This window comes from Miniopterus natalensis, chromosome 6 (genome assembly GCF_054644295.1).
Source record: "Miniopterus natalensis isolate mMinNat1 chromosome 6, mMinNat1.hap1, whole genome shotgun sequence".
Lineage (NCBI taxonomy): Eukaryota > Metazoa > Chordata > Mammalia > Chiroptera > Miniopteridae > Miniopterus > Miniopterus natalensis.
The window spans coordinates 83,733,711-83,759,837 of record NC_142086.1 but is presented as its reverse complement, the minus strand read 5'-3'; the positions used below and the strand labels follow the sequence as shown (position 1 = coordinate 83,759,837).

The following is a 26,127-nucleotide window of genomic DNA, read 5'->3' as shown; positions in this document are numbered from 1 at the left end:
ATGTTACTTACTGCATCCCATATCTGGCTTCTGCCCCCCCTAAATTGAAAACCAGCTGTAAACAGACTTATAGATGCCAAAGGGGATCCTCTCCTGTTTCCTTAATCTGCCTGGGTGCTGGTCTGCGATGAAGTGATTAAAAAAAAAATTTTTTTTTTAATTGACTTCAGAGAGAGGAAGAGAGGAGAGGGAGAGAGATATAGAAGCATTGATGAGAAACATCTATCCGCTGCCTCCTGCACGCCCCCTACTGGGGATCCAGCCCTCAACCCAGGCGTGTGTCCTGACCAGGAGTTGAACCACCAGCCTCCTGGTGCATGGCACGATGCTCAACCCACTGAGCCACACTAGCTGGGCTGCCATGGAGTGATTTTTAAATGAAAAGAGAAAATTCATAAATTCATAAATCTAAGAGCTGTCCCGACCCTCCAACAGTTGACATCACCTCTGATCCCCAGGCTGGAAAATGGGGAGCCGATCACAGACGTGAGCAGGAGACCGCTACTGTAACTGGTTATGCGGCTCATAAGCATGCACAGCAGGCACCTCCTGACCCCGGCTGCAGTGTTCGTGTTTCAGAATGTCACTGTGCAGAGGCCCACTTGTAAAACACGTTTTCCGTCAGCATTAGCACTGCTGGTGGGCGCAGGGGTCTCTTGCAACCCTTTGGACTTGTTATATGGCAGCGAAAGAAGAACCTTTCAAACAGCCGTTTCATTGGCACACGCTGGTCACCACCTTCGGTTCTTACTGCTATTTCCTCTCTTTACCCTACTTTTTATCTCCAGAAGTACCTTTTCTTCTACACGGACTAAATAAATGAGTCTGTGAAAGGTCGAGTCTGCAGCGGGATCCGGGGGACACGCTGGTGGCGGGAAGGAAATGTACTGCCAGGGAGTCGATCAAGCAATCCCTCTTCTGAGGTGTGCTTTTGAATTTGGGAAACAGCCTGAGTTTTTGTGGCCAGAGGAACCAATTGAGCGGCCTGGCTCTGTGCAGGATACACCCTGATGCGGCAGGGCCTCAGCAGCCAGCCTAGAAGGTGCTGGTGAGCCGCTGAGAGGCCTCCGGGGGGGGGGGGGGGGGCTGTTCTCGGTCACCCTCTCTCACCGGACTTGTCGGGCCCTCAAACCACGGTGCTGGGTCTTGGAAACCTCGCTCTCCTGAACCAGGGCTTTGGCATCCACTTGGCATGGACTCTTCCAGAAGCAGCTATGCAGGGATAAGATAAGCCAGTGCAAGTTAAAACCCCAGATGGCACTGGTGTGACTTATTCAACAGATGCAGTCATCTTTATGTTAAGACACAGAGAAAATCACCCTGTTCACCCCCTGCCAGGCGCTCTCCACAGTCTGCATGTGGTGTGAGGCGGGGGAGGTCTCCGGGAAGTAGCATCGTGTCCCCTCTGAGGCTGTGCTCTTGCCCGGCAGGGTTCCAAGTCTAGGGCTGGACGCTGGTAACAGTAACTCCTGGCTCAGTGGACATTAAGCTGCAGGGTTCAGGTTTCCTCTGAAGTCCCCACCAACTCTCTCAACACTGTGCGGCTCCAAACACTTTCTGTTTCATCCTGGGGGCAAGGAAAGAAGGGAGGCGGGTGCAGGGAGCAGCTCCAAGGGCCTGTAAGACGTCATCTCTCCGAGGGTGGAGATGTGCAGGCTCAGAGTCACTGGGGTACAGACAGATCCACAGCTGGAAGAGGCAAGGCTGCGGCTGGGCCAGGGCCTTCCTCACCCCCAAATCTGTGAGGTCTGCAGGGAAACCTCAGCAGTCTCCTCCGTGTTTTGACTGTCTATAACCTTTATCTTAGGGTGACTCCAATGGGCACTTCCCCAAGCCAACTACTGCTCCCTCCAGAACATCAGAGCCAACAGGGGCACAAGAGCAAGCCCCGGCAGCAGGGATGGGTGGGTGAAGGGTGGGTGCCGGTGATGATGGGTCAGCGGGTAGGGTGGTGGCAAGTGGATGGGAGCGTGGAGGGTGCAGGTGATGACTAGGAGGGTGGGTGGTGGTCCTACGGTGGGCAGGTGGTGGGTGTTGGTTGGAGTAGGGGGTGGGTACATGGTGGGCGATGGTCAGTGAGTAGGCAGGTGGACAAGTGAGTGGTGACTATTAAGAAGCCATTTTCATAACAGCTTTCAGAGAGAAATGACCAATATTTACAATCATTTGCAATGATTCCAACAAATCCTCTGGCTAAAGGGCAGTTTGAGAGAAAAGTGTTCCTTGTAGGGTTGATGTTTTCCAGCTCGTGAGCTCACTCCCCACAGAATGTGCATCTCCTGCCAAGTTTCTGTTCCTTCCCAGCTGTCACCTGTCAGTTCCACGACAGCGCCTTGCTTACCTTAATGGGCAATTCATTCACGTGGCAGCTATTTACTGTTGTCTAGCTTTCGTCAGGCACCATGAAACATGCTGGTTCTATTTTTTTTTCAAGTAAAAGGGAAATACTTATCTTCTAGAGTAGGCAGGCAAAAAGCAAATGAATTTATAAGCATAAACTGTGATCAAAGCTGTGAAGAAAATGAAAGTGGAGCAGGGAGAGAGGATGATAACAGGTCTCAGCGAGAGAGAGGCCAGAGTGAAGCCAAAGCCTGAAAGCCAGCAGAGCCAGCCCGGAGGCGAGCAGGGGAAGGGCCTCCAGGCACAGGAAACAGCCTGTGCAAAGGCCCTGTGCGGGCAAAGAGCTAATGTTCAAGGGCAGACGGGAGGCCCAAGTGTGATGACCAGGCTGATGTGCTGGGACGGTCCCAGGTGAGGCCTGTTATCTCAATGTCTCTCTCAAAAATGTCGCAGTCTGGACAATCTGTACCAAGGTCACTCGATGACAAGCGAGAGAGAAATGATAAGAAGCCGATCGGAGGGGAGTGCAGGAGCTGCCCACGCGGCCGGGGCAAGGACTCCAGTGTTCGTGCTACCGCACTGAGAAGCGACCGGATGGGGCTTCTGTCACATTCCCCAAGTACCATCAACACTTAACGAAGGCCCCTGGGAAGTTCAAGACCAGGGGTTTCCATCCATTCACAAATCAAAGTGTGTTTATTGAGTAACCAGACCTTATGTTATGCACTGGGGATTTAAAAATGGGAGAGATTAAGCAGACGGCCAGTAAGCACGTGAAAAGGTATTGAGAGCCGTGTCCCCTTGTCCTCCACGGAACATTCTGGGCTCCACGGAACTCGCCCCAGGGCCTCCGCTGCACATTGTACCAGCACTGAGGCTGGCCGTGGGCACATCCAGGGACAGGAGACCCGTGAGGGGCCAGCCCTGACTTCTGAGCGTCTCGGGGCTGAGCACAGACAGATGGAAAAGCGCTTCCCCAGAGAAACCAACTTTCAGCTCCAAGGGGGGTTGCAGGGGTCTCGCCAAGGCTCTAAGGTCTGTCTTCTCACCTCGTTTGGCTCATAGACAACCCCATGTTGCATCGGAAAATGTAGGATTCCCCTTGCTGCTGGGTGGATAAGCACAGAAACCAACCAAGGCAAAGGCCGTGCAGGGCCCTGTGGCAGGAGAGCACAGAGATGGCTTCTGCCTTCCCTCGCCTCCCACCACTGAGCTCGCAGTCGGCTTCCCCCCAACGCCCACCTGGGTCTTGCATTTTGGACAGGCTGCCAGGTTGTGTTTCTTCCATCCACTTCATCGGCCAGGAAACAGGAGCTCCCAGTGAGGCCGAAGCTCTGGCCTTAGAAGTAAAAATAACCAGTGACTCACCGGAGCCGAGCAGACAGACCTGGTTTTGTCACTTGGGCCAGGCTGCTCCATGAGGCTGTCATTTCCTCCGCTGTGAAGCCGGTGTACCACCCAGGGCAGGGCAGTGGTTTGGCAGCTCACAGTTAGGAGGCCCCACTCTTCCTGCAGCATGTTTAGCCTGGAAGAGAAAGCCCCAAACGGGGAGGTGATATTATCTAAAATGCTGGAAAGGGGGTGCGAGCCCTTGGTGTGGCTCAGAGGACACAGCCAGAGCTGGCCTGATGCCACTGATGGGAGAACTGGCCACCTAGGCTAAGTGGCAATGGAGCAGTCGTCCCCACAAAGTGGTGAGCTCCCCATCCCTGGAAGGCTTCAAGCAGAGGTGGAGTGAGGTGAAGCCGTGATGCACAGTATCCCTGCATTAGGAGGTGGGTTATATGAGCAGAACTGTGGGTGGAAGAGCCCAGCCCCGGGGTCTCTGTCTTCCTGGAAGCAAATTTGGCATCTGTCCCTTGTTCAGGGAACATGGGCCTCAGTCCCCCCTCCTCCTGGGTTCAGGGAAATGGGGCAGACATGAGCCATCCCACCAGACTGGGTGCTTCTGCTCTGAAACACAAACTCATAAGACCCTCCCAACAATGGAGTGCTGGGATCTCCCCTCAGCAGCTACAATGAGTCAGAATCACTGCAGTTGTCATCTTTTTCCCGTTTGATTTAACTCACATACGACACTATATTGATTTTAGGTGTACATGACTTGAATATGGATTATGGAATGATTGCCACCATAAGTTAAGAAACTATGTGTGCTAATGGATGTTAACTATTTTTCTTGTGATAAGGACTTTTAAGATCTCCTCTCTTAGCAACTTTCAAATAAACAATTCAGTAGTTAACTCTGGTCACCATGCTGTACATCCCCAGACTTATTTATCTTGATAACTAGTTTTTTCCTCCTGACCGCCTCACTGTAGTTGTCATCTTGACCTCCAAAACACTCAGGTGTGCCGGCCCCTCAGCTCCCACGTGCTGGTGGTCTGGCCCTGGTCCACCCTCTGCCTGGACTATTGCAGTCGCTCCTGACTGCTATCTCTTCCACACCCCATCCTCCAGGCTGCGTCCACAGCGGTCCACAAAGGTCCAGCTAACAGCAGTGTAACATCCCACTGTATAGTTCTACTGTAATTAAACCTATTGGTAGACACTTAATGATTCCCAGCCTTCCCATCTCAAAATATTGCAAAGAACCTTAGTGTATATCTTTGTATAGTTGTGAGGCATAGCAGATATACTTGTCGCTAATATGCAGAAAAATGTCATTAGGACTTTTTTTGGCTTATAAACCTTTTTTTGAGGTTAGCTTCTTCAAATTCATTGTACCTTTGACTACATTTAACATGAACATCTTTTATTTTTATTTTTAAAAAATATATATTTATTGATTTCAGAGAGGGAGAGGGAGAGAAACATCAGTGATGAGTCATTGATCAGCTGCCTCCTGCACACCCCCCCACTGGAGATCGAGCCCGCAACCCAGACATGTGCCCTGACTGGGAACTGAACCTCGATCTCCTGGATTATAGGTCAATGCTCAACCGCTGAGCCACGTCGGCTGAGCAACATGAACACCTTTTAAACCTAGCTATATGCATGTGACATTCTCATGGAGTGCTCTGATTCAGTATATAACTCATTGGAATAACAAAGTAGCATTCAATTATATAGAAAGGAATAAAGATGAAGTGTATTGCAAATAGATAATATACTACTTTCATAACCATGGGGTTAAAAATCCTTCCATTAAAAATTAGTACATTTGACAGTGGCGTCAAGGGCTGGTGATGTCGCCCCTAGCGGCTTACTCGAGTACTCGCCCCATGAGGAACTGAAATTCATCGCTTCCCTATAACCAGCGTGGAACTAGCTGTGGGACTGGCTTCAAAAGGACAGCATCCCCTCATTCCTATAACTTTAGATGGGAGCAGAGTCACAATGGAGCTGAGTGGCAAAGTTTTCAAGATTTAGCCCCCTCTTGGGTAGCTGAATATAGGTATTGCCCATGAAATCAGTTAAAAGCAAAGCAGTTTAACAGCCCGTCACTGGTGTATATTCCAGATTTCATGCCTTGCCAACCAGTAGTTCAGTGCTGACTGCCCATGAATGCTTGTTTTGTTAAGTGCACGGGCCTGGCTGGGTGCCTCCCTCACCCATAGCTGATTACAGGGCCTGAACAAAGCCTAGACGTGAGTTGGGTTGATTTTGTTTGTAAAGCCCCACAGGTAATGGGTGCCGGTGGCTGGGAGGCAGGGAGGGAAGAGGGGGCTGCAGGAGACGGGCAGGCCTGGAGCGCTGACCTCGGCAGACATCCGCCCAAGCACACAGTTCTCAGACCTGCTGAGGGTGCTCGCCAGGAGTGGAGAGACCCCGAGTTATTTCAAAGACAGGTTACACTTGCAGTGCCTTTCCCAGGTAATATGAGAGACATCAAGTTGTTGTATTAAGAGAGGGTGGTATCGACTCCACATCATCACTAAGCATTTGTCGCCACAGCTTTTAAAGGGACAATACTTGTTGCTTCACAGGTCTCTCAGAGCCAAAACTTGAAAACGCAGGACTTCTACAGGGGATCCAGGTTAGTCTTTTTCTCTCTGATGGCCATGTCCGTGCTGACAAAGGCCAGACTTCAGGTGCTGAGGCCCACCCAATTTGTTGAACAATGCTCCCCTCTAGGTGTGGCCACCAGGGGCTGAAACCAATGTCCAAGGCCACTTGAACAAGCCTGAGGGGGACAGGGACCACTGGAAGGAGGGGCTGAGCGGCCTGCAGAACCTTCAAGCCGAGGAGGCCCTACTACTGAGCAGATGCAGTGAGGACAGTGACGCCTAGTGGCCACAAGAATGCACATGCACGTGTGTGCGTAGGGGGAAGTGGGATCGGGCTTACCTGCACCCACTTAACCCCATCTCTCATTTCTGTCCTCTTACCCCTCCCCTGTGAAACAGGTGAAGTCCAAGTTTTTGGAGCTGTAAACAAACTTCTTCAGATGAAGTAATTTGTTCAAGGTCTAGCCATCCTAAGATAGAGACAGATGGACAAACACACACATACACTGGGTGAGGGAGAAGAGAATGAAATACAGCAAAATAACACAAAAAGGGAAGCTGTGGGAGCCCCCAGACCCCAGGCTCGGGAGGGGTGGGCCACCCACCCTCCCTCTGCTCCCCCACTGGAAGTGTTCAGAGCCCAGGCCTGGGCACTATTTTAGTAAGAAGGGTCCACAGCACCGTCGAATGCAGATGTGAGTGCCCATGGCCAGTCCCGCCTGCACAGGGACGACCTCAAACACACGTCACTCCAGCTTCGAGAAGCTGAAAACAACCCTTCTCCCCTGAGGAGCTGGAAGCGTCTCCCACATGCCACCCTCCAGCCTGGGGCCCTGGTGAGGGAGCTTCCCCCTCAGTCAGGGACGAAGCGCAGAATAAGCGAGAGCTTTTGGGGCAAAGCATGTACCAGAAGAGACCATTTCCACGGAAGGCCTTTTCCCTTGATTTCCCAACTTGGCCGCGTCAGAATCACCCGAGGGGCTTGAAAGGACCCTGACTTTCAGACCGAGCCCCAGGCTGATCAGACCAGACCCTCTGCAGGGGACCCAGGGGTCAATATTTTGGTCGGCTCTTCAAGTAATTTCAATGCACAGCTAATGCTGAGAACCACCGGTCAAAACAGACACGACTGGCAGTTTAAAACATCTCCACGCCAAATGTGACCCACACCTGCGCGGTGACAGCTCCGCAGGCGTCCACCTTCCAGGTCTCCGCACTGAAATGACCCTGTTGCCATCTTCCCGTCTAAAAGGGAGGCGAGTTCGTGGATTAAGCAAAGAAGCGATGCTTTCCCCCAGTTCTTTCCTCTGTGGCTGCTGACGAGTTAGTCTCCTCCTGTCCCCGGGCAGGGGCTTGGCAGGCAGCTCCTGGCCGTCGCTCATGCTCGTGCCGACGCCTGTCCGACCGGGAAGGAGGCCCTGGGTGTAGCACTCCCATCTGCGTGGCTCGTGTTCACTAAGCCAAAGTGACAGGCATCAAGCACTGATTCACATCTCACTGTGACATCTCTTCTCAGTGCCAGCTCCTAAACAGGGGCTCCACCAGCTGCCACACTGGCCGCCTCTGGGTCACCTCACCCTGTGCCTCCTGCAGCAACAATCCCTGACTGTCGTCACCCTCCCAGGGTCCTCGAAAAGCAGAGGCGTGGGCGTAAATTGCTAAGTTACTTTTTCTTGCTTTGAAAACTCAATCTAAAAAGTGAATGTATTTGGATACCAAACTGTATCTAAAGTAAAATCTCAACCCTCTCCTTAAAAAGAAAAACAAATAAAAATGTGAAGAGGGAAATATGCCAAAACAGTAACAAGGGCTCCCTCTGGGGGTGAGATGACGGGGTTCCTACCCCCACCCTGTTCTTTCCTCCTTCACTCTAGTTTACTAACTTTTTAGAATGGGCATTATTACCTTTAAAGTCAGAAAGCAAATGTAACAAACTTCCAAAAATTAGTCAACTATTTAGAAGCTAAATCTAATAACCATTCACACTCCAGAATCTGACAGAATAAACCTTCACAAACCCCTTTCCAGTCCCAGCTTTCGGAGGGTCCACCATGAGGTGCCTGCACTTCCACAGAAGTATCGCAGGAGAGGCCTGACGGATTTTCACACCAGACACTGTTCAGCTGGTCCAGCTCTACTGAAATGTCCACATCTCCGGGGTAAACTGTATCCTCAACACAAGCGCAAACCTATTGCTGGAGGAAAACCGGTCCATGTGCATCTTGTTACAGAAATCAGTTTATGAGCGTCTGACGCCCCGGTCTGGGGTCTTCAGCACAGGCCCCTTCCCGGTGCGCACAGGAGTCCCCAGGCGTGGCAGCCCTCAAGCACAAGATGGGTCTCCTCCAGGGCTCAGTCACTGCTCACTGTCTTTGTTCTCCCCAGGTCTGGGCCGCTTTAGCTCCGGGGGACTGCCCTGAGGGTCTCCAGGTGTCTCTGAAACATTAACAAACAAGGCTGGCCAGTAAGTGAAGACTTAAGTTTTAGAGCTGATGTTAATAAAATAAATTGTGCGCCCAGGCAAGGAATTAAGCTGCCTGCGCCAGGTCCTATGTGCCTAGAAGCAAAAGGATCTACACCAGTGGTTCCCAACCAGAGGTGACGTTGCCTCCCAAGGGAGAGTGGCCAATGCTGGGGATATTTTAGAATGTCATGGGGGGGAAAGGGTACAACATCCAAGGATGCTAATGAACACCCATAATCACAGGACAGCCCCACAACAGAGACCGATCCAGTCCAAAATGTGAGCGGCACCAAGGCTGAGAAGCAGTTGCAGCGCCTCCTGACATCTAGTTCACCTGACTGCTTCTGGGAAGGTGGTCTCCCCGCTGAGAACAGACAGGTGGCCAGTGAGTCTGGATGGTGGTCTAGTAAGGTGCATCCCTGCTTTCTCAGAACGGACTTCAAACTAATGGATGTTAATTTCCAAAAGAACAAAAGAAGATATTCTACCTTTAAGGAATGAAACCAGTACCAGGATCACTTACCCGACTGAATTCCGTCCGTGCAAGGGGTGGAAACCACAGTGCCTGGTGTGGAACTTGGAGTGTCTGTCCTTAAGGGCATTAAATTTACTCTCCTGATTAAAAGAACAAAAAGGGGTACATGGTGAATTCACGTCGTGGGAATTGTTTGTCTGACACCACATTTCAAAGGTACCCGAAGGAAACATCTGAAATTTGCAGCTGATCATCTCACACAAGACATTAAATATACAGCTGATGCACCCACCTGTTTAGTAACTAAGGCTTATGTTCATGGACTAAGTTAAACCATCACAGTTATGAGAGTCAACCCATAAGCAGTCATCTGAGAGTTCCAAAGTCTGAGTCTGGTTAATCACCAGAGCTATGCTGAACACCCTGCTCTCGGACATGCTTCCTACTCTGGAAAGCTCCGAAACGCAGGTAATTCTTTTTAAAATCCACAATCCTCATTTTCTTTCTTTAATTTTTTTCTAATTTTTAAAATTGATTTTAGAGAGAGAAAGGGAGCGAGAGAGACAGGAATATCGACGTGAGAGAGAAGCATCAAATGGTTGCCTCCTGCACGCGCCCCAGTCAGGGTGGGAACTGCAACCTGAACACGTGCCCTGACTAGTAACTGAACCCGCCACCTTTTGGTGTTTGGGACCATGCTCCAACCAACTGAGCCACACTGGCCAGGGCCACAATCTTAATTTTCAACAACTATTACTTTTTCAAAAATTACAACTGCAAGAAGCTTGCAAGACATTAAGAGGGGAAAACGTAAATACTAAAAATATTTCAAAGAACACCTTTCCACTCCCTTCCTCCACCTAGAAAAAATAGGAAAAAAACAAAGCATTGCTAGTCTGCAGAAGAAGTCTCTCACAAATAGCTGAACCCATGTTGCGGATCTGACAATGGAGTCATGTGAGCACAGCAGAGAGACACACAGTGCTTCTAGCATCTTCTATCACCCGCCCCCCTCCCACCCTGTCAACCCCCGGGACAGTTTGTCTAGTTCAGGAGGTGGGGACTGGTGGCGAAGGCAGCAGACTGAGCCTGCGGGGGAGGGGGGTAACTTCCCTGCCATCCAGGGAGGAAACCTGGGGGCGGCAGCTGCTGGGGACAGAGGGTTAGAGGGCGGCGCTGGCACCTCTGTCTACAGCAGCAGTAGGGAACATCTGCCAGCAGCCTGACGAGGACTGGGACAAACACATCTGCCCATCACCCGAGACAATCTACTGGCAGCCCAGACGCACTGAGGTCTGTGAGCAAGGAAGCGGGGCTCTCGGAGCTGAGGTTAAGAAACGTCTCTGCAGCAGCATGAAGTCCCTGCTGCTGGCATTTCGCCTGCTAACAGTGGGGGCCTTCGGTGCGTCTTCAAGTTCTTACCGGGGTGTCGTCTTGCTCCAGGCCTGCAGTGTGTGGAGAGTGACCCTGCGGGGTGGGGGCGCTTTCCCGTTCTGGCTGCTGGGTGGCGGGCTCTTCTCCTCTGAGGGTCCGGGTGCTGGGCTCCTGGAGGCAGCAGCAGAGGGCAGGTCCTTGGTCACTGGGGCTGCAGACGGCTTAGCCTGAGGGGGCGCTGTGCAGGGACTGCCAGGGTCCTGGATTTTGCTCGGGGGGGTCCCCTCTACCAGTCTGGGTCCTGGCGAAGACCCCTGTTGTGTCTGACTCTTAGTCTTCTTTGCTGTATCAGGAGTTCTCATGCTCAAATCTGGCTTCTCCACGAACGGTATTCCAAGCTCATCCTTCTCAAACGTCACGAAGGAACAGTAACCATCGGTGGAAGAAATGGCCAGGAAGGCCCCATCGCTGGACCTTTGTTCCCAAAACAGGAGAAAAAGTTAAAAATCTGACAGCCTGTGGGCCCTACACACGCTCGCACTACAGTTAGAAACGGGAAGTTCAAGCAGAGTCACCAGCTTCATCTGAAGGAAAAACATGACTAAGAAAGGGTCTGTGCGCTTCCTCCCACCCTCTTCCCAGGTCCGTGTGACTTTCTCAGGCGCCACTTTCCCTGCACTGTCACCAAATGCACCTGAACAGAAGTGAGGTGACTTTGTTTCCCAAGAGAACAATAATATTAAAAGAAGAGAAAATGAGGGGTGAAGAGTAAGGCCTGAGCCTGCCGGGAAGGCTGGGCCAGGGAAGCCGGGAGGACGCACGTGGAAACCAGGGTGCAGGTGACTCCTAGGACAGGCCCGGATCTGGACAGCAGGAGCTCGCAGGCCGGCTTCCTCCCCGGTGGCCTGGTGAGCCCCCGAGCGACCAGAGAGCGTGGGGGCTCCCCCAGGCTGAGAATTAGTTAACCCCACGGGCCACTCTGAACGGCACCATCAGCCGCTGCTGTTCCAACAGGTGCCGGAATTATACATGAGAAAAGGCTTTTCTTTTAACGTTGATTCCTTTTTTAAAAATTGGTAAATAAGGGCCAAAAAAGGCCTGTGCAGTAACAAAATGCTCCCTGACCGAGGGTCTGCTCCAGGGTCGCGGACACTGTGCCTCCTCCGCCCGCCTTCCCCCGCAGCCACGCACCAGGAAATGTCGCTCAGGGTGTGGTAATGTATGTTGGACACGTAGCCGAAAGGGAAGAGCTGCTGGGTGTCATAGAAGAGCACGGAGTCTTCCGAAGCCACGGCGAACACCAAGCGGTAGGGCAGGCGCACCATTGGCCCCTGTGACGGTCCGTCTGGGGGGAGCAGGGACAAAGGAAGGACAGTAACACCAGCAACAGCCAAGTTCCCACAGGAAACTAATAAATTCTCCCCCAAGAGCCTCTCCCCGGGGACATACTAAGCTTTATGAAAGAATTCACATCTTTGTACTGTATGTATGACCGTAGGAATAACTGAGAACCACGTGCGAACCAGGGACACTGTGTCACCATCCAAGAATCAAGAGCACCCAGGGTCCAAACTGAGGAGCATTTCTGATAAGGAAAACTAGGGTCACATGGAAACATTGTATCAAGTGATGTCTTGATGCTCTTCCCAGTCAATTACATTCATTCACATAAAAGTTTAGAGAGTTAAAAACAGCTTCCGCTTCCAGCCTCGAGCTTCCAGCCTCGGAGTAACAGGGACCCAATTTACCCTCCAATTTTTTAAGACACTGCCCATCAGCCATGAACGACAGTGATCCTTGAGTGATGGAAAGCAAATGTGCTAAGTGGGAGGGGACCAGGCAGTGCCCAGTGCGTGCCCTGAGCTGCGGAGACGGAGCTGGGCTCCAGGCTGCAGCAGTGACCAGGGAGCTGCAAAGACCTGCGGGGGCCCTGTCGTCTGCGCTGAGCACTGGCCAGTGCATGTAGGTGAGGAAGCAACTCAAGGCCTGAGCAAGAACAGGAAAGAACAATCAATCCCGCCCAGCCGGCGTGGCTCAGCGGTTGGGCATCGACCTAGGATCCAGGAGATCGCAGTTCGATTCCCAGTCAGGGCACATGCCCGGGTTGCGGACTCTATCCCCTGTCGGGGGCATGCAGGAGGCAGCCCATCAATGACTCTCATCATTTATGTTTCTCTCTCTCTGAAATCAATAAAGATATATTTAAAATTAAAAAAAAAGAAATATCAATCCCTGGTGCTCACACAGGCCAGAAACAGTGCATGTTGCCACCAGCCAGGGGACATGCTCCTATTTTGGAGCAGGGATCAGAGCACTTAGAGGGCTTCCCCTCAGGAGTGGGGAAATCGGCCCTCAGAGCAGTGCTGCTGGGATCCCCCCAACACAGCTCAGCAGCAAGACCCAAAAGAAGTAAAACGTTTCCAAGTAACTTCACCGCCTCCCAGAATAAAGTTTGAGAATATTTGTAAGAATAAAAATATATCCAGCATCCGCTAAGGAAAATTCATGGTTGACATATAATAAAAAAATTACAGGGCACACAGAGGAGCAGGAAAATATGACCCAAAGTGAGGAGGGAGAAACAATAAAAACCAACACTGTGCACACAAAGACATTACGAGAGCTGTAAAAACCACTCCACGTGTTCAAGGAGCAAGAAGAAAGACCCAAACAGAACTTCAGAGGGGACGACAGTGTCCCAGAGGGAGAAGGCAGTGGATGGCACCATGGGCAAGCTACACAGAGGAAGGGACAGTGGACTCAAAACAGCCACAGGAACTGTCCAAAGTAAAACACTGTGAGGTAAGAAAACAAGGGGCAGAGCACCACCAAGCCGTGGGGATAACTTCACACAGCCCCACACGTGCAGCCAGAGTCCCTGAAGAGGGCGAAGGCATGGCAAAAAAGTATTTGAAGAAATAATGGCCAATATCCCCCAAATCTGGAGGAAAAATGTTAAAAAACAAAGAAAAATCCAATTTATACATAATTTTACTGCATTAAAAATCGATAATGAAGGACATTCAACCTGACTAGCACTGACAGTCTTTGATGTTGCTCTAAGCAAGGACAGTGTGTCCCAGACGATGCCAACAACAGACACACAGTTTGGTAACATCAGTGTCTGCTCCAGCTCTTACAAGCAACTAACCTAAGCCAAACCGACACATTTACCTTTCCCCATGAGATAAAATCCACACCCCACCCACCCTGGTGACCTGCCTGACAGGAAACACAACACAACCAATGGGTTCTGATGTACCTGTTTCCACCACCGGCCTCAACTCAAAGTAGACGGGACAGCAGCGGACTGCAAGCGTTGCTTTTCCGGGACATGGAAGATGAGCCACAGGCCTAAAGGTTAATCATGGTTTTAGAGAAAGGTGCCATTCCTTGCTCAACAAAAGCAAAAGGAAAGGGTAAACGCTTCAGACAGTTCTTCAGTTGCGTACCTTTTCAGGTTTTTCCTGGAGAAAATGTATGTTGTGTTGGTTACATTTTCACCAGACTCCACACATCCGGCTGGGGAGGCAGGGAAAGGCAGTGTGTTATTAAACTGTTCACCAGCAAAACCCCAAGGGGAGCCAATTCTGCTTTGTAAATTAATTACCCCAAAATATATATTCCCTGGACAATGTTTCTGTGACTGGGGTCGAATACAAACGTTCTGTCACAGTCTGGGCTCAGTCCTAACTTTGGTTCTAGACACCTGTCACCTGTGTGTCCTCTCACCTGAGTGTCATCTCACCTGAGGGGCGCAAACGCCCCCAGAGCCACTTCCGGGCCTTAGGCAGGAAGAAGACCTCTGCCTGAGATCCCAGCCAACTCCTGCTGAAGTGCTAGTGACTACACCCCTGGTTTTGTCCCCTGCATTCCAACCTCAGTTGCCACCTGAAGGCTGAGACTGGGCCTTTTCCCATCTGCCTGATGGAGCCAGGAGCTGCCAAAATCTCCAGCCCCCGCAGAAGCTGACTAGCTCTGGGGGGCAGCCCACACCTGAGATCTTGTCTACACTAGCCCCAGAATGTGCTTAAAACCAGTCAGAGAATATACTTGAAACCTGGCAGAGAAGGACCGGCAGACACAGCTGCTCTGGGGAACATCTCCGTCTTATGTTGCTGTTTCCCGAAGCATATACTCTCTCACGTGGACCATTTCCTGTCTCCCAGGAGGGCAGCAGGCACCTCACCCCATCCTTCCATCCCTGACACCCACTCTGACAAACCATTAAGCCATCTCTGCATTTCCTCCACGCTCACACAATCGTGACAGCCAGTTATAATTGAATTGCATATACATGCATATGGTGGGGCTTTTTGGTTTCCTTTATAAAATGGAGTATTATTTAGACTCATTTTGCTTTTCTTAGTCAACTGCTCTTGAAAGTTCTTTTGCACAGTAACTAATGCATTCTCTTTTCCACTCTCCCTCCTCCCTGGTTTCCCTCCTTACATTTTGATTATTTTTGCCTTCATTCCACAGCCGCGCATTGTATCTGACAGCGGCACTCGCTGCCAGGCACGGGGAGGACATACAGAGGCTCTAAGCCTCAGCGCGGGGCCTGGCAGGGCCTGGACGCGTTAAACGCACCTGGTGTGAGCAGCAGAGACCCATCGGGAGTGAAGCTCAGCCTGCGAAAGAAGGACTTCATGCTGTCGTCGTGAAACATCCGGTAACTTCTGGCCTGCAGCGTAAAGTTTAAACACTACTCCAAATGCTTACATTCACAAGAAAGGCTACTGATTCCTAGGGGTTTTTTCTTTACGTATTATCACTCATTACTGACAATAGGAAATAAAACTGAAATAATATATGACAAATCCAACAGTCCTGCAGGACTGCAAGAGTAATCATTCATGAACCGACCGCCCCTTTTGTTCGGAAAGCTCTGGGTGCATGTGTATCTGTGGGTGTGGGTGCGTGTGTATGTGTGTGCATGGTTCTACACTGAGTGAAAAACCCTTTGGTGCGTGGTGTGTGTGGGGATGAGATTGGGAAAAAGCAGGAAGATGGCCAGGAGTCCTTTGCTTGTTGTCCACGTGTATAGTTTAGAATTTCCACCTGAATAAATACTTTTTTAAAAGAATATAGTTTATTATTAAACTGGTAATCGCATCTTTCCAAACACTATTTCTTGAAAACCCATGTAAAAGTTTTTGCTGCCCTTCACCAACACTTTATGAACATTAAGACTTTAATTCTCAAAAATCCAAGGAAGCATTAGCCCTTACTTCACAAAGCACGTGACCCCTCAGCATCAACCAGCCACGGCCCACACAGCCTTAACCTGCCACCCTAGGACTAGATTGGCACCTGGTCCATTTTGTGCCAGGAACTGACGGGCTCCCTTTTGCCTAAGTGCCTGCCTCGCTAGTCTTGATTCCTCCAGGACAAGGGTCTTCTTTTCATTCGTCAGTTCTAAGGTCAAAATCCCTCCTATTCCTGAGCCAGCCGAATACTGTCTGCTCCCGGAGTTCTCTATCCACCTGCCAAGATGCTGCTGGAGGATCTGCCAGGGGACCCAGCTGCCTTCTCATGCCTCGTGCTGGGACCCTCCAAGGTCAGTGAGCTTGACTTGCGCCACACCTCGGAAACCCAGAGGCCCTGCCTGCCTCAAGCTGAGCGAATCACAGCTCTGGGGATGGAGACCAGGCACCTGTAGTTTTTAGTGCTTCCCAGGTGCCTCCACAGTGCAGCCATGGTTGGAAACCACTTCCTCCATCATCAGCTCTCCCCTGCCCCAGACGTCCCCATTGCCAGACAGGCGAGCCCACCACACTAGCTGAGCCTTAACTGTCCAAGTGGAAATCTTCCTGTGGTTCAGGTGTCGTTGAGACAGTGATTTAGCTGCAAGATACGGAGGAGCTCAGACTTTCTATGTCTCAACTAAAGCACTGCTACAATGGAAAGTCAAAGTATCTTATACCTCTCCTTCAGCCCCTGTTCCAGAGAGCATCTTCGAAACATTGAAAGCCACGCGCTTCTTCTGTGTGCTGTACACCCTCAGGGTCCTAAATAAAAAAGAAAAGTCTGACGTATCTCTTCTAATAAATGAATTATGTTTCACATAGAAACAATCTGTTACCCAAACTGAAGATAACATAAATAATTTCTGGCCTGCAAAACCATCTACCAATGACTTTCCCACTTAACTGAGTCATGACGAGAGAAGCATTAATAACCTAAAGATGTCACTAATGAAATGCAAGACTATGTCATCATTTCATTCCTTATTGAATGTCTCGGCTTCTCCAGTAAGATGTACTTTAGGCCTGGCCTTGTTTTCAAGGGCCTGGACATTTGGCCCAGAGTCAATTTGTACGACTGCAAGGTTTACTCTGTGTTAACAGTCTTGTCCTCAGGGATTTGCAGGAGTAAGGAAAGCACCAGCAGGTCAATCTGGTGGCTGGTAACTCACATTATCCCCACTGGCTAATCAGTGTTGCACTCCTGACTGCTGGAATAAACACTAATCAGAAAATAAGTGACACTCGGAATATAACAGAAGATTCTATGAAAAATACACACCAATTCTTCCCTATTACTTTCATTCCAGGCCCACCTGAAATTAAGTTTGCTACAATTAAAAGTAATTGGTAAATATTTAAAAGAACTATTTTGATTAATGAGTAATATGCCTGGCACTCTGATTTTCTAAAAATTCTTTGTTCCAAGAACACAATTCAATGCAATTATACCAGAAAGCACGGCAGTAGGTCCTTCTTCCAAAAAGGACAAAAGATTTTACTTTTATATTAATTTAAAGTCTCCTTAAATCACTGCAGTGGTAAACTATAATCCAAAATGAAATATCCAACCCTGACACTAAGTACCTCTTCATAAGTCATATTTATAAATGGCTTTTTCTTTAAGAGTTGCCCATGAAATTCAAGTTTAATTCAAAGCTGTTTCTGCATTCATTCACCCATTCAATAAAGATTCACTAAGTACTAACTTCATGTAAGGCACTTGTCCTGATTAGTTTCCAATTTTTCTTATGTTGAAGGAGTAACAGAAAACAAAATTCTTTATATGAAACCAAGAATAAAAGACTCAAAGCTAGACCATGGTTTATATTGAGTAAGTTGTGAAAAAAAATACCTCTGCAGAAATTTTCAAGTAAATAGATATAAAGACAATTTGTCCAATACTAACATACCTGTCACAGCTCAAGGTAGCAACATATTGACCCAAAGGATCCCAGGTTACTCCTTGTACATAACTTTTATGTTCATTAAAAATTGAGATCTTTTGTCCTACGAGAAAAGCACACAACAGCATAACCAAAACCTACTCAAACACAAACGGTGCACCCTACAATTTGAGTATTACTGTCTTTACACTGTTCTGCATTCAGCAAGCAGTAGGTGAGACTCTGCACCAAACTCTGTGTCGGACTCGGGCCACAAAGGCGGCAAGAGAGCCCCCATCCCCAAGCACTCAGAGCTCAGGTAGGCACACTGCAGCTTGAGAGAGAGCGTGCTCATGACCCAGAGGAGGGCGGCCGGCTAGCAGGCGAGGGGCGAGGGGACGTGCTGAGCCCAGCTCTGCAGCCCAGACAGGGCGACGGGGTCAGTGCAGGGAAAGGAGGGATTCTAAGCAACCCCACGGGGCAGGGCCGTTCAGGTCCATGGGGCCACGACATTAACCGAGGGCTGTCAGTGGGTAAGGCAAAGGGCTAAAATGACAAGACAGGGAGGAAAGGAGGAAGGCGACAGAAACCTTGGGTACAAGGAAAAGGCTCTGGGCATTCAGTTGTGGCTAAGAGGAAGTGACCTGATACTAAGATGAAACTCAGGTTTTGAAAAGAGTGGAAAGTGTCACAGTTAGGAGGTGAGAGTAGAGCAGGTGAGGGACGTGGGCCTGAACCGGAGCAGGACTAATAGGATGCACAGGGGACTGCGGGGGAAATATTTAGAAGGGAAAACCAAGAGCACACAAAGATTACCTGGATAAAGAGAGAAGGGAGTCATGAAGCCTTGGCCATTCTTGGAAAACAAAACAAAATAACCCCCCTCTTCTCGAGGTGGCCTACCCTCAGCTCACTCGCTCTCCACCTTTCTCACATCCACGCACCAGCCCTCTGCCACGCAGCTTCCACTCCCCGCCGCCTGCAAAACGGGACCCTACCGGGCCAGGTGCGCACATGCTTCAGGCTAACTTTCCCACCCCTCTCCTTCCTTACGCTCTTCTCAGGGAGTCTGCCGATGTGAAGGGGGCCGGGGGACAAAGAGGGCGTAAGGAGAACTGCGGGGAGTGAGGGGGGCTACTGGGGAGAAAAGAAGGGGGATCTGACCCCCAGGTGGGGCACACTGAGACACCACCTAAGGTTGGCGAGGATGACTTGGTAGTGGCCCAGTCTGCAGGGTGGCAGGTTTTGAACCAGCTGTACTCAGCCTGGGACCGGGAACTAAAAAACTGTCACCCCGATCCCATCCCAGGCTGGGGTTTGTCTTGGTGGGAAGGATGGAAGGAAAGGGCCCAAGGGAACTGAGTGCTGACAAACGAGCGCCTGGGGAACGAGCTGGCTAGAGAAGACCACCGAGGCCGGGGGGGCCAACAGATCAGGAAACAGGCTTGGGACCGGGCTCTGGGAAGAAAAGGAGGTGTTGAGAGGACTGAGGGAGATGGCTGTGAGGGGCGAGTGGGATTCTTGGCTTTAAATGTCATCGGCAGAGCAGCTGAAAGACCTGGGGACTGACGTGACATGACAACTGGGGGTTAAGCAAGCGTTCCTGTACAAGGGCTCTCATTAAGATGATGACTCACTACGGAGGAATAAGGCGATGGGAGTAGAAGGAATCCACACATACAGAATTCCTTAAATAAAAATGTGCTGACTTTAAATAAGTTTGCCTATGTTACACATTAAAAAAAAAAAAAAAAAAAATCCCTTTACAAAAAAAAAAGACAGAGGTCTGGGACATGACCTTGACTTCCACACTTCCTGCCAAGGCTCCTCCTCCCCACAGTGAACCAGCTCAGGAAATGGCACCAATATTCACCTGGTTGTCAAAAAGCTCGGAGTTCCAGCCAATGCATCAAATCCTGTCAGCTCTTTCTACAAATTATGTCCCAGCCCAACCCTTCTCACCCCATTACTAGCACCCCAGGCCATTGTCACCTCTCCTGAAGGACTCTAACAGCTTTCCTTGCTACCACCTGTGTTCTCCTAGGATCAATTTGCCACGTGCCACCCAGAGACATCTTTTTAAAACATAAATAAAATCCCATTACTCTCCTGCTCGAAACCTTTCAGCAGCACAGGTCACACTTGGGATACAACCTACAGGCCCATGGCCTAGCCCCACCACCCCTCCATCCTCAGTGCCCCAGCCCACCCCCACTCCCACCCCCTGTACACTGCCCACTTCCTCCACACAGGGCCCCTGCACTCGCTCTCCCCCAGGCTGGAATGCTCATCCCAAACTAGCGCACAGTTTGTTCCCCCACTTTATTCGAGCCTCTGCTCAAGCCCCATGTGCTCAGAGCCTTCCCAGATGACCTACACTCTCCAACCCCTTTGCAGCCTTCGCTACCTGACACCCCACTAGAATGTAGCCACCTTGTTCGTGTACTTTCCCAGCACTTGCAACAGTGCCCAGGATGCTGGCAATGTTCAAGGTCATTACAGCTGGCTTCGCTGGGGTGCTGGCCAGACTGTTCAGGACAATGGCCAGATTTGGGGACGAGAAGTGACATTTGCCCTCCATTAGAAAGAGCCTGACGGAGAAAGGGGATGATAGAGCGAGGCAAGCTAGAGGATGGTGTAGGTGATGGCACCCAAGTAAAAGAACAGACTGTTATGGAATGGATGAAAACTGGACTGTGGCGACAGGGACCCTCCCAGGGCACCGGGGTTGTGGGAGAATCAGCAGCCTGCGCAACAGAGGAAAGCAGAGGGAGAGGTTTGGGAGAAGACATCAAGCCTGAGTAAAGGAACACAGGGTTAGGCATTAGCCACTACTGACCTGCAGCATTTCATTGCTCTTTACGCACCTCTAACTTCTCAGGTGTCTACTGTCTCCCCAACTAGAGAACAGGCTCTCTGAAAGCAGCAAGGTGCCCTTCATCTCCTGAATGGAAACCTGATCCTACCTACCCCAACACAGAGCTGTTAATGTCCCATTAATGAAGACTCACTAATCTCCCCAAGATCTAAGCTCAACGAAGGCAGGGGTCAGCCCACCCCACCTCCCATGGTTGCGTCCCTGGGCACATAGGACTCACCTCGCTCTGGCACCAGTGACTCACGACACCACTGCTAAGCCTCAGACTTTCTGAACGGGACCCAAAAACTTAGTTGGATCCATGGCACATGGGCCAATCCCTAACCTGTTGTGCCAAACTCCTATTTCAGCTCATTAAAGAAATTCTCCCTACACCTTTAAAGATCAAGCAGGCTAGGCTTTTTAGAATATTCCTTCCCCTGATAAAAATACCAAAAACACATAAGCTACCTTTACTGACATCCCAGATGATGGCCGTGTTATCCACAGAAGCTGAAGCCATTAAATTCCCATCGGTGGCCCAGCAAATATCATACACATCTTCTAAGTGGCCCCTAGAATCCAGAGAAGAAATAGAGGACAGAAAAGAGAGAAAAATGATAACATTTAAAGGCAAACTCAGGGACTGTACCTGAGAACAGAATGTCAGAAACAGCCACTGGAACTATCTTAGCTATGGCTATAACCTACTACATCCAAGGATATTTGCATCTTTAAAATTGACTTGATTTTACTAAGGAAAATTTTATAGCAGAAACAAAGAAAATCCATTTTAATCATGCTTTTATCTTTTAAAACTATTGTATTTCTGTCCTGCATAAGTAAAAGTTTCCAGTTAGGTGTGAAAGTCAAGGCACGTATCAGTTTACTGCACTCCGTCTAGGGGCCCCTCCCAGGCTACCTCAGGGTCTTTACGACCGTCCAGTTCTCCTTATTCAGCTCGGCCTCGGCCTCCTCCTGGAAAGCAGTCTGCTCCGGCTCCTTGTTGTCATTCACCTTCCACAGCAGAATGACAGCATCTGTGAGTGAGTCAATGAAGGACAAGTCCTGCTTTACTGCACGCTCCTCCACTTCTGGGCTTTCCGCCTATTAAATAACATCTTTGTTCAACTACGACCATGATGATTTACTTCTAAGAATCCTGACAGGGAAAACAGGCTGCCTTCTGAACTAAAGGTCCAAAATCAAACTCAGACCAGATCAGAGCTAGACAAGCTGACTGCCCTAAACCGAAGGGTGCCCCGCCAGCCAAACACCACAGTAAAGCAACTGACTACAAACAAATCCAAAGGCATAACCTAGAAATAACTGAACAAGCCCTGGCTGGGGAGCTCAGCTGGTCAGAGTGCCCTCCCCATAGGTCCAGGTTGCAGGTTCAATATCCGGTCAGGGCACATACAAGTATCAACCAACGAATGTATAAATAAATAAGCGGAGCAACGGCCCCGGCTGCTATGGCTCAGCTGGTTGGGTGTCGTTCCGGACACCAAAAGGTTACTGGTTAGATTCCCAGTCAGGGCCCATGCCCAGGTAGTGGTTCAACCAGATCAGTGTTTCTCTCTCACATCAATGTTTCCCTCTCTCTCTAAAAAGCAATTAAAAATTAAAGTTAAAAAATTAAAAAAAACAAATAAGTGGAGTAACAAATCGATATTTCTCTCACTCTCTCTAAAATTAATAAATAAAAATTTTAAATAAAATTTAAAAAGGAAAGAAAGAACAAAACCCCAGCCACAAAGAGCCACCAACACAAGCTAGCAAATCTTTCCTAGCTGTGTAACCTTCAGCAAGTCACTTAAGGCCTGTCTCCTTACCTGTAAAATGGAGATAATAACAGAATACTTGCCTCAGAGGGCTGTTGTGAGGATTAAATGAGTTAATATGCATAAAGCACTTACAATGCCCCCGCACATTAGGTAAGCCCATGTATGTTAGCTATTGATATCGTGGACACATCACATCCATTAGCCTGATGTCATCAACTATGAATCCTAACTCCCCACATTTGAATCCACACTCAACACATAACCTTCGGCCCAGGCTGGGCTTCTCTGAGGACTGCCACAGGAGGGGAGCAAAGGAGACGACTGTACGGACACACGGATTCTCATTCTATAACTGGAAGCCTGGGAGCTTGGTTGAGCAGAGATGGGCCCTGACAGGACACTCTTCACTTGCTAACAGCAGGTTTCTGGGCCTGTGCAACCTCAGAAGACAGCAGGCCAGCCCCACCAGGGGATGTTCCCCACTCACCACCTTTCCCCTCTACGCACATGCTCAGGACATCACGACACTAAATTTAATTACCAGGTCTCCTTTCCTCCTGCAAACAAAGTCTGAGATTTCTGTTTTATTTTGTACTAACTTCTAGACTGTTCTAGTGTTAAAGCATGGTAAAAAGATTTACTTTTTGTGTGTAGTTTGAAAAAAAGAGTAGAGATAGTAGATATATAAAATGCAGCCATTCTAACCGAGATGCAAAAATTATTCATGTTACAAAGGTTGTGGCAGGAGGAGAGACTCTATTCTTGTTCTAACTGGCCTGGGAACTCAAACTTTTTCATCTTTCCAGTCCATGTCCAATGCCTGGATATGCATCTGGACATACACCAGACCTCCAGATAACCTTGACCGCCCTCTAAAGGACTCAGTATCCAGGCACCTAATATACATTATCCAAATGTGATCAAACCCAAGGTACCTACTCTCTAGCCTGCTTGGCATCCATCATCCTGCCTGACACCTGACTGATAACCCTCCTGGATGAATCCTTGGGCTAAGAATGCAAAACTGACAATTCTCAAGAAAGTAGTTTTGACTATAAGAAATCTTAACTTTTCTTTCCTTTATGGAGCACTTCTGGGTTTTTGCCTCGCTGTGCTCCCAGTGTGTAAACTCTATGACCCCTGAATAAATTTCTATTAGTTATTACTAGCCAAAGCCCCTAGACTCTTCTTGAGTTCATTCGACAAGTTTTACGCCATTCAAGCACAAGCAGAGAATATAAATCAACCTACTTCCACCAAACAAACATAATTTAGAGGGCCATGTGAACAATACTCCCTAAGTTAATTAACTAATTATACAGAAACATGTAACAGACTGTGATCACTTACAAATTCTAAACTAACAATCAAGTGAGGCCAGAATAGTGCCTTGAGACTCTGTCAGAATGGTAAATACCTTCTTACTGTCTCCAAACCAGCCCAATGGGAGCAAGTGGGAAGGGAGCCATTTTCAAATAGGTCTTCTCAGTTTAAGTTTGCTGTCCTCCATCTGCTCATGCTCCCCAGAACATTATTTATATTTTACTAAACCGTCTAAATGACAAATTGACAGGGTCAATTGATCTCTAATATAAAAAAGCCTATCTGGCTCACATCTCACTATTTAACATGAGACACATGGGTATGTGGTCTCTAAAGAATTTTGGAGCACTATACTCACCATCTCCTCCTGATGCTAAAATTTCCCCATTTGGAGAAAACCGCACGACATTGACTGCTTTGGTATGGCGAGCAAGATTGGACAAAAATTCAACAATGGCCTTTCCATCTGGTCCTTTTTCCACCTTCCAGATCTGTTGATACCAAACATTCATCCAGAGAAATATATAGATAGTAAGCAGCTACCGTACTGTGCACACTAAAATAATACTATGCTTGCCCAGCTGGCATGGCCCATCGACCTATGATACAGGAGATCGCGGTTCAATTCCCGATCAGAGCATATGCCCAGGTTGCGTGTGCGTGTGCAGGAGGCAGCCAATCAATGACTCTCATCATTGATGTTTCTATCTCTCTCTCCCTCTCCCTTCCACTCTCTGAAATCAATAAAGATCTATTAAAAAAATAAAATAATACTATACTTATTTTCAGGAAGAAAATTTAGCTTTTCTTTTGAAACATAATATGACGAAACTTCTGTCTGAAACATAAGCCAACAGTCCCACTGTTAACTGTCCTCCCTCCTATCTCCTTCTAGTGCAGATTGCTCCCCAAGAGGAACCTGGCTCAGATTCTAAAGTAACAGGCATCCAAGTTACCTCAATCTAGGAAACATTACCCAAGAAAAAAAAAAGCAGCTTTCTTTTGCTTTCATTGGTCACTCAAAGGCCCTGCAAATTTTAACCTCCGGACTAGTGAGGAAGTAGTCTGAGTTAGTTGACATTAGTTTGAAATAACGGGTTGGAGAATGCTGCTTCAGTGGCGCTTCCCTGCGCCTGGGTTTCGGCCCATTTACCCTGACAGCGGTGTCCACCCCCGCGGAGGCCAGCCTGTGGACCCTCCCCGCGGCGCCGCGCTGGAAGTCCAGGCTGTACACCGGCTCCTTGTTGTGCCAGGCTATTTCGCAAGTGATGACTTTCATCCTTCTGAGCCTTGGCGGGGCGCAAATATTCCTCGGGCACCGTTCTCTTTCCAAAGCCAGAGGAGAGCTGAAAATTGTCGGTAATGAGTTGAATATTAGAGCAGGAAATCTGAATGCTTATTATGAGCCAGGAACCCTACCATTAAAAATACACGCTGTGTCCTGGCTGGGTAGCTGCGTTGGTGCATCCTCTTGATAGGCCAATGTTGCGGGTACAAGAATAAACCAATGAATGCATAAGTAAGTGGAGCAACAAATCATGTTTCTCCCTCCCTCTCTGTCTCTCTAAAACCAACCAATAAAATTTTTTTTTAATGCACACTGTACTGGAAAGAATGCTAAAATGTCCTGACACAACACCTTGCAAGTTCCACCTAAAATGCTCTGTTGCGCCCTGGCTGTTAAGTTTGTTCTCCTGCTACGTCCAGAAAAGCAAAATGGAACACACAGGTAGAGAAAACCAGGCCTGTGGGCTGTGCCACTGCCACCGCCATGGCCCCGGCTTAGCGAGGATTGGAGGGCGGCCAGGGAGGCCCAGAGCAGGCGGCTGCCCGGGCCAGGGGACTGACTATTCAGGGGAGGGGGCTGTAGAATGAGGGGGCCGGGCCCGCGAGGGACCCCACTTCCCAGGAGTCTGGCAGCCTAGGGAAGGGAGCTCCCAGGAGGAGGCCGCAGGAAGAGAGAGCTGCCTAGGGAAGGGGGCTGCAAAATTAAAGGACTGGGGCGCGAGGGAACCCCACTTCCCAGGAGCCCGCAGTCTGGGGGAGGGAGTCCCCAGGAGGAGGGGACTACCCGGGGGTTGCAGGAGGGAACCCTGCTTCCCCAGGGGCAGACTGCTTCACGGCTTCATGGGGCAGGGGACGCCCTACCCAGGCTGTACGGGGCCAGGCGCACGGCGGGGAAAGCGGGACCCGGCCTGGCGGGGAGGAGACCGCGCGGGGCCGGGGTGTGGGCGGGTATCGGCCGCCGGAACGCGCGCCGCTCGGGAGGCATCTCGGGTCCCCGCCACCTGCCCTGGGAGAGAGCCTCTCGCCCCTGCCCGGCCCGGCCCGGAGACCCGCGGGGACACTGGGATGCGGGAGCCCGCAGCGCGGAAAACCTACCTGCGGGGCCGCGGCCAGCCAGCGGCACCACCGCGCGCTCCGG

General features: G+C 49.7%; 1 protein-coding gene across 1 annotated transcript; it reads right to left on the bottom strand.

Annotated features, from left to right (window-relative positions):
- Window positions 1-5,074: 5,074 nt before the first annotated feature.
- CHAF1B (chromatin assembly factor 1 subunit B) lies at window positions 5,075-25,048 on the bottom strand. The gene is made up of 13 exons (XM_016220615.2): window positions 24,856-25,048; window positions 24,061-24,193; window positions 21,515-21,632; window positions 21,064-21,167; window positions 17,763-17,859; window positions 16,530-16,614; window positions 15,194-15,287; window positions 14,056-14,125; window positions 13,866-13,957; window positions 11,795-11,948; window positions 10,652-11,077; window positions 9,278-9,369; window positions 5,075-8,726 (listed from the first exon to the last, which is right to left on the bottom strand). Exons 1-13 carry the CDS (start codon window positions 24,979-24,981, stop codon window positions 8,647-8,649), a joined length of 1,671 nt encoding a protein of 556 aa, XP_016076101.2. The 5' UTR covers window positions 24,982-25,048; the 3' UTR covers window positions 5,075-8,646.
- Between the last annotated feature and the right edge of the window lie 1,079 nt (window positions 25,049-26,127).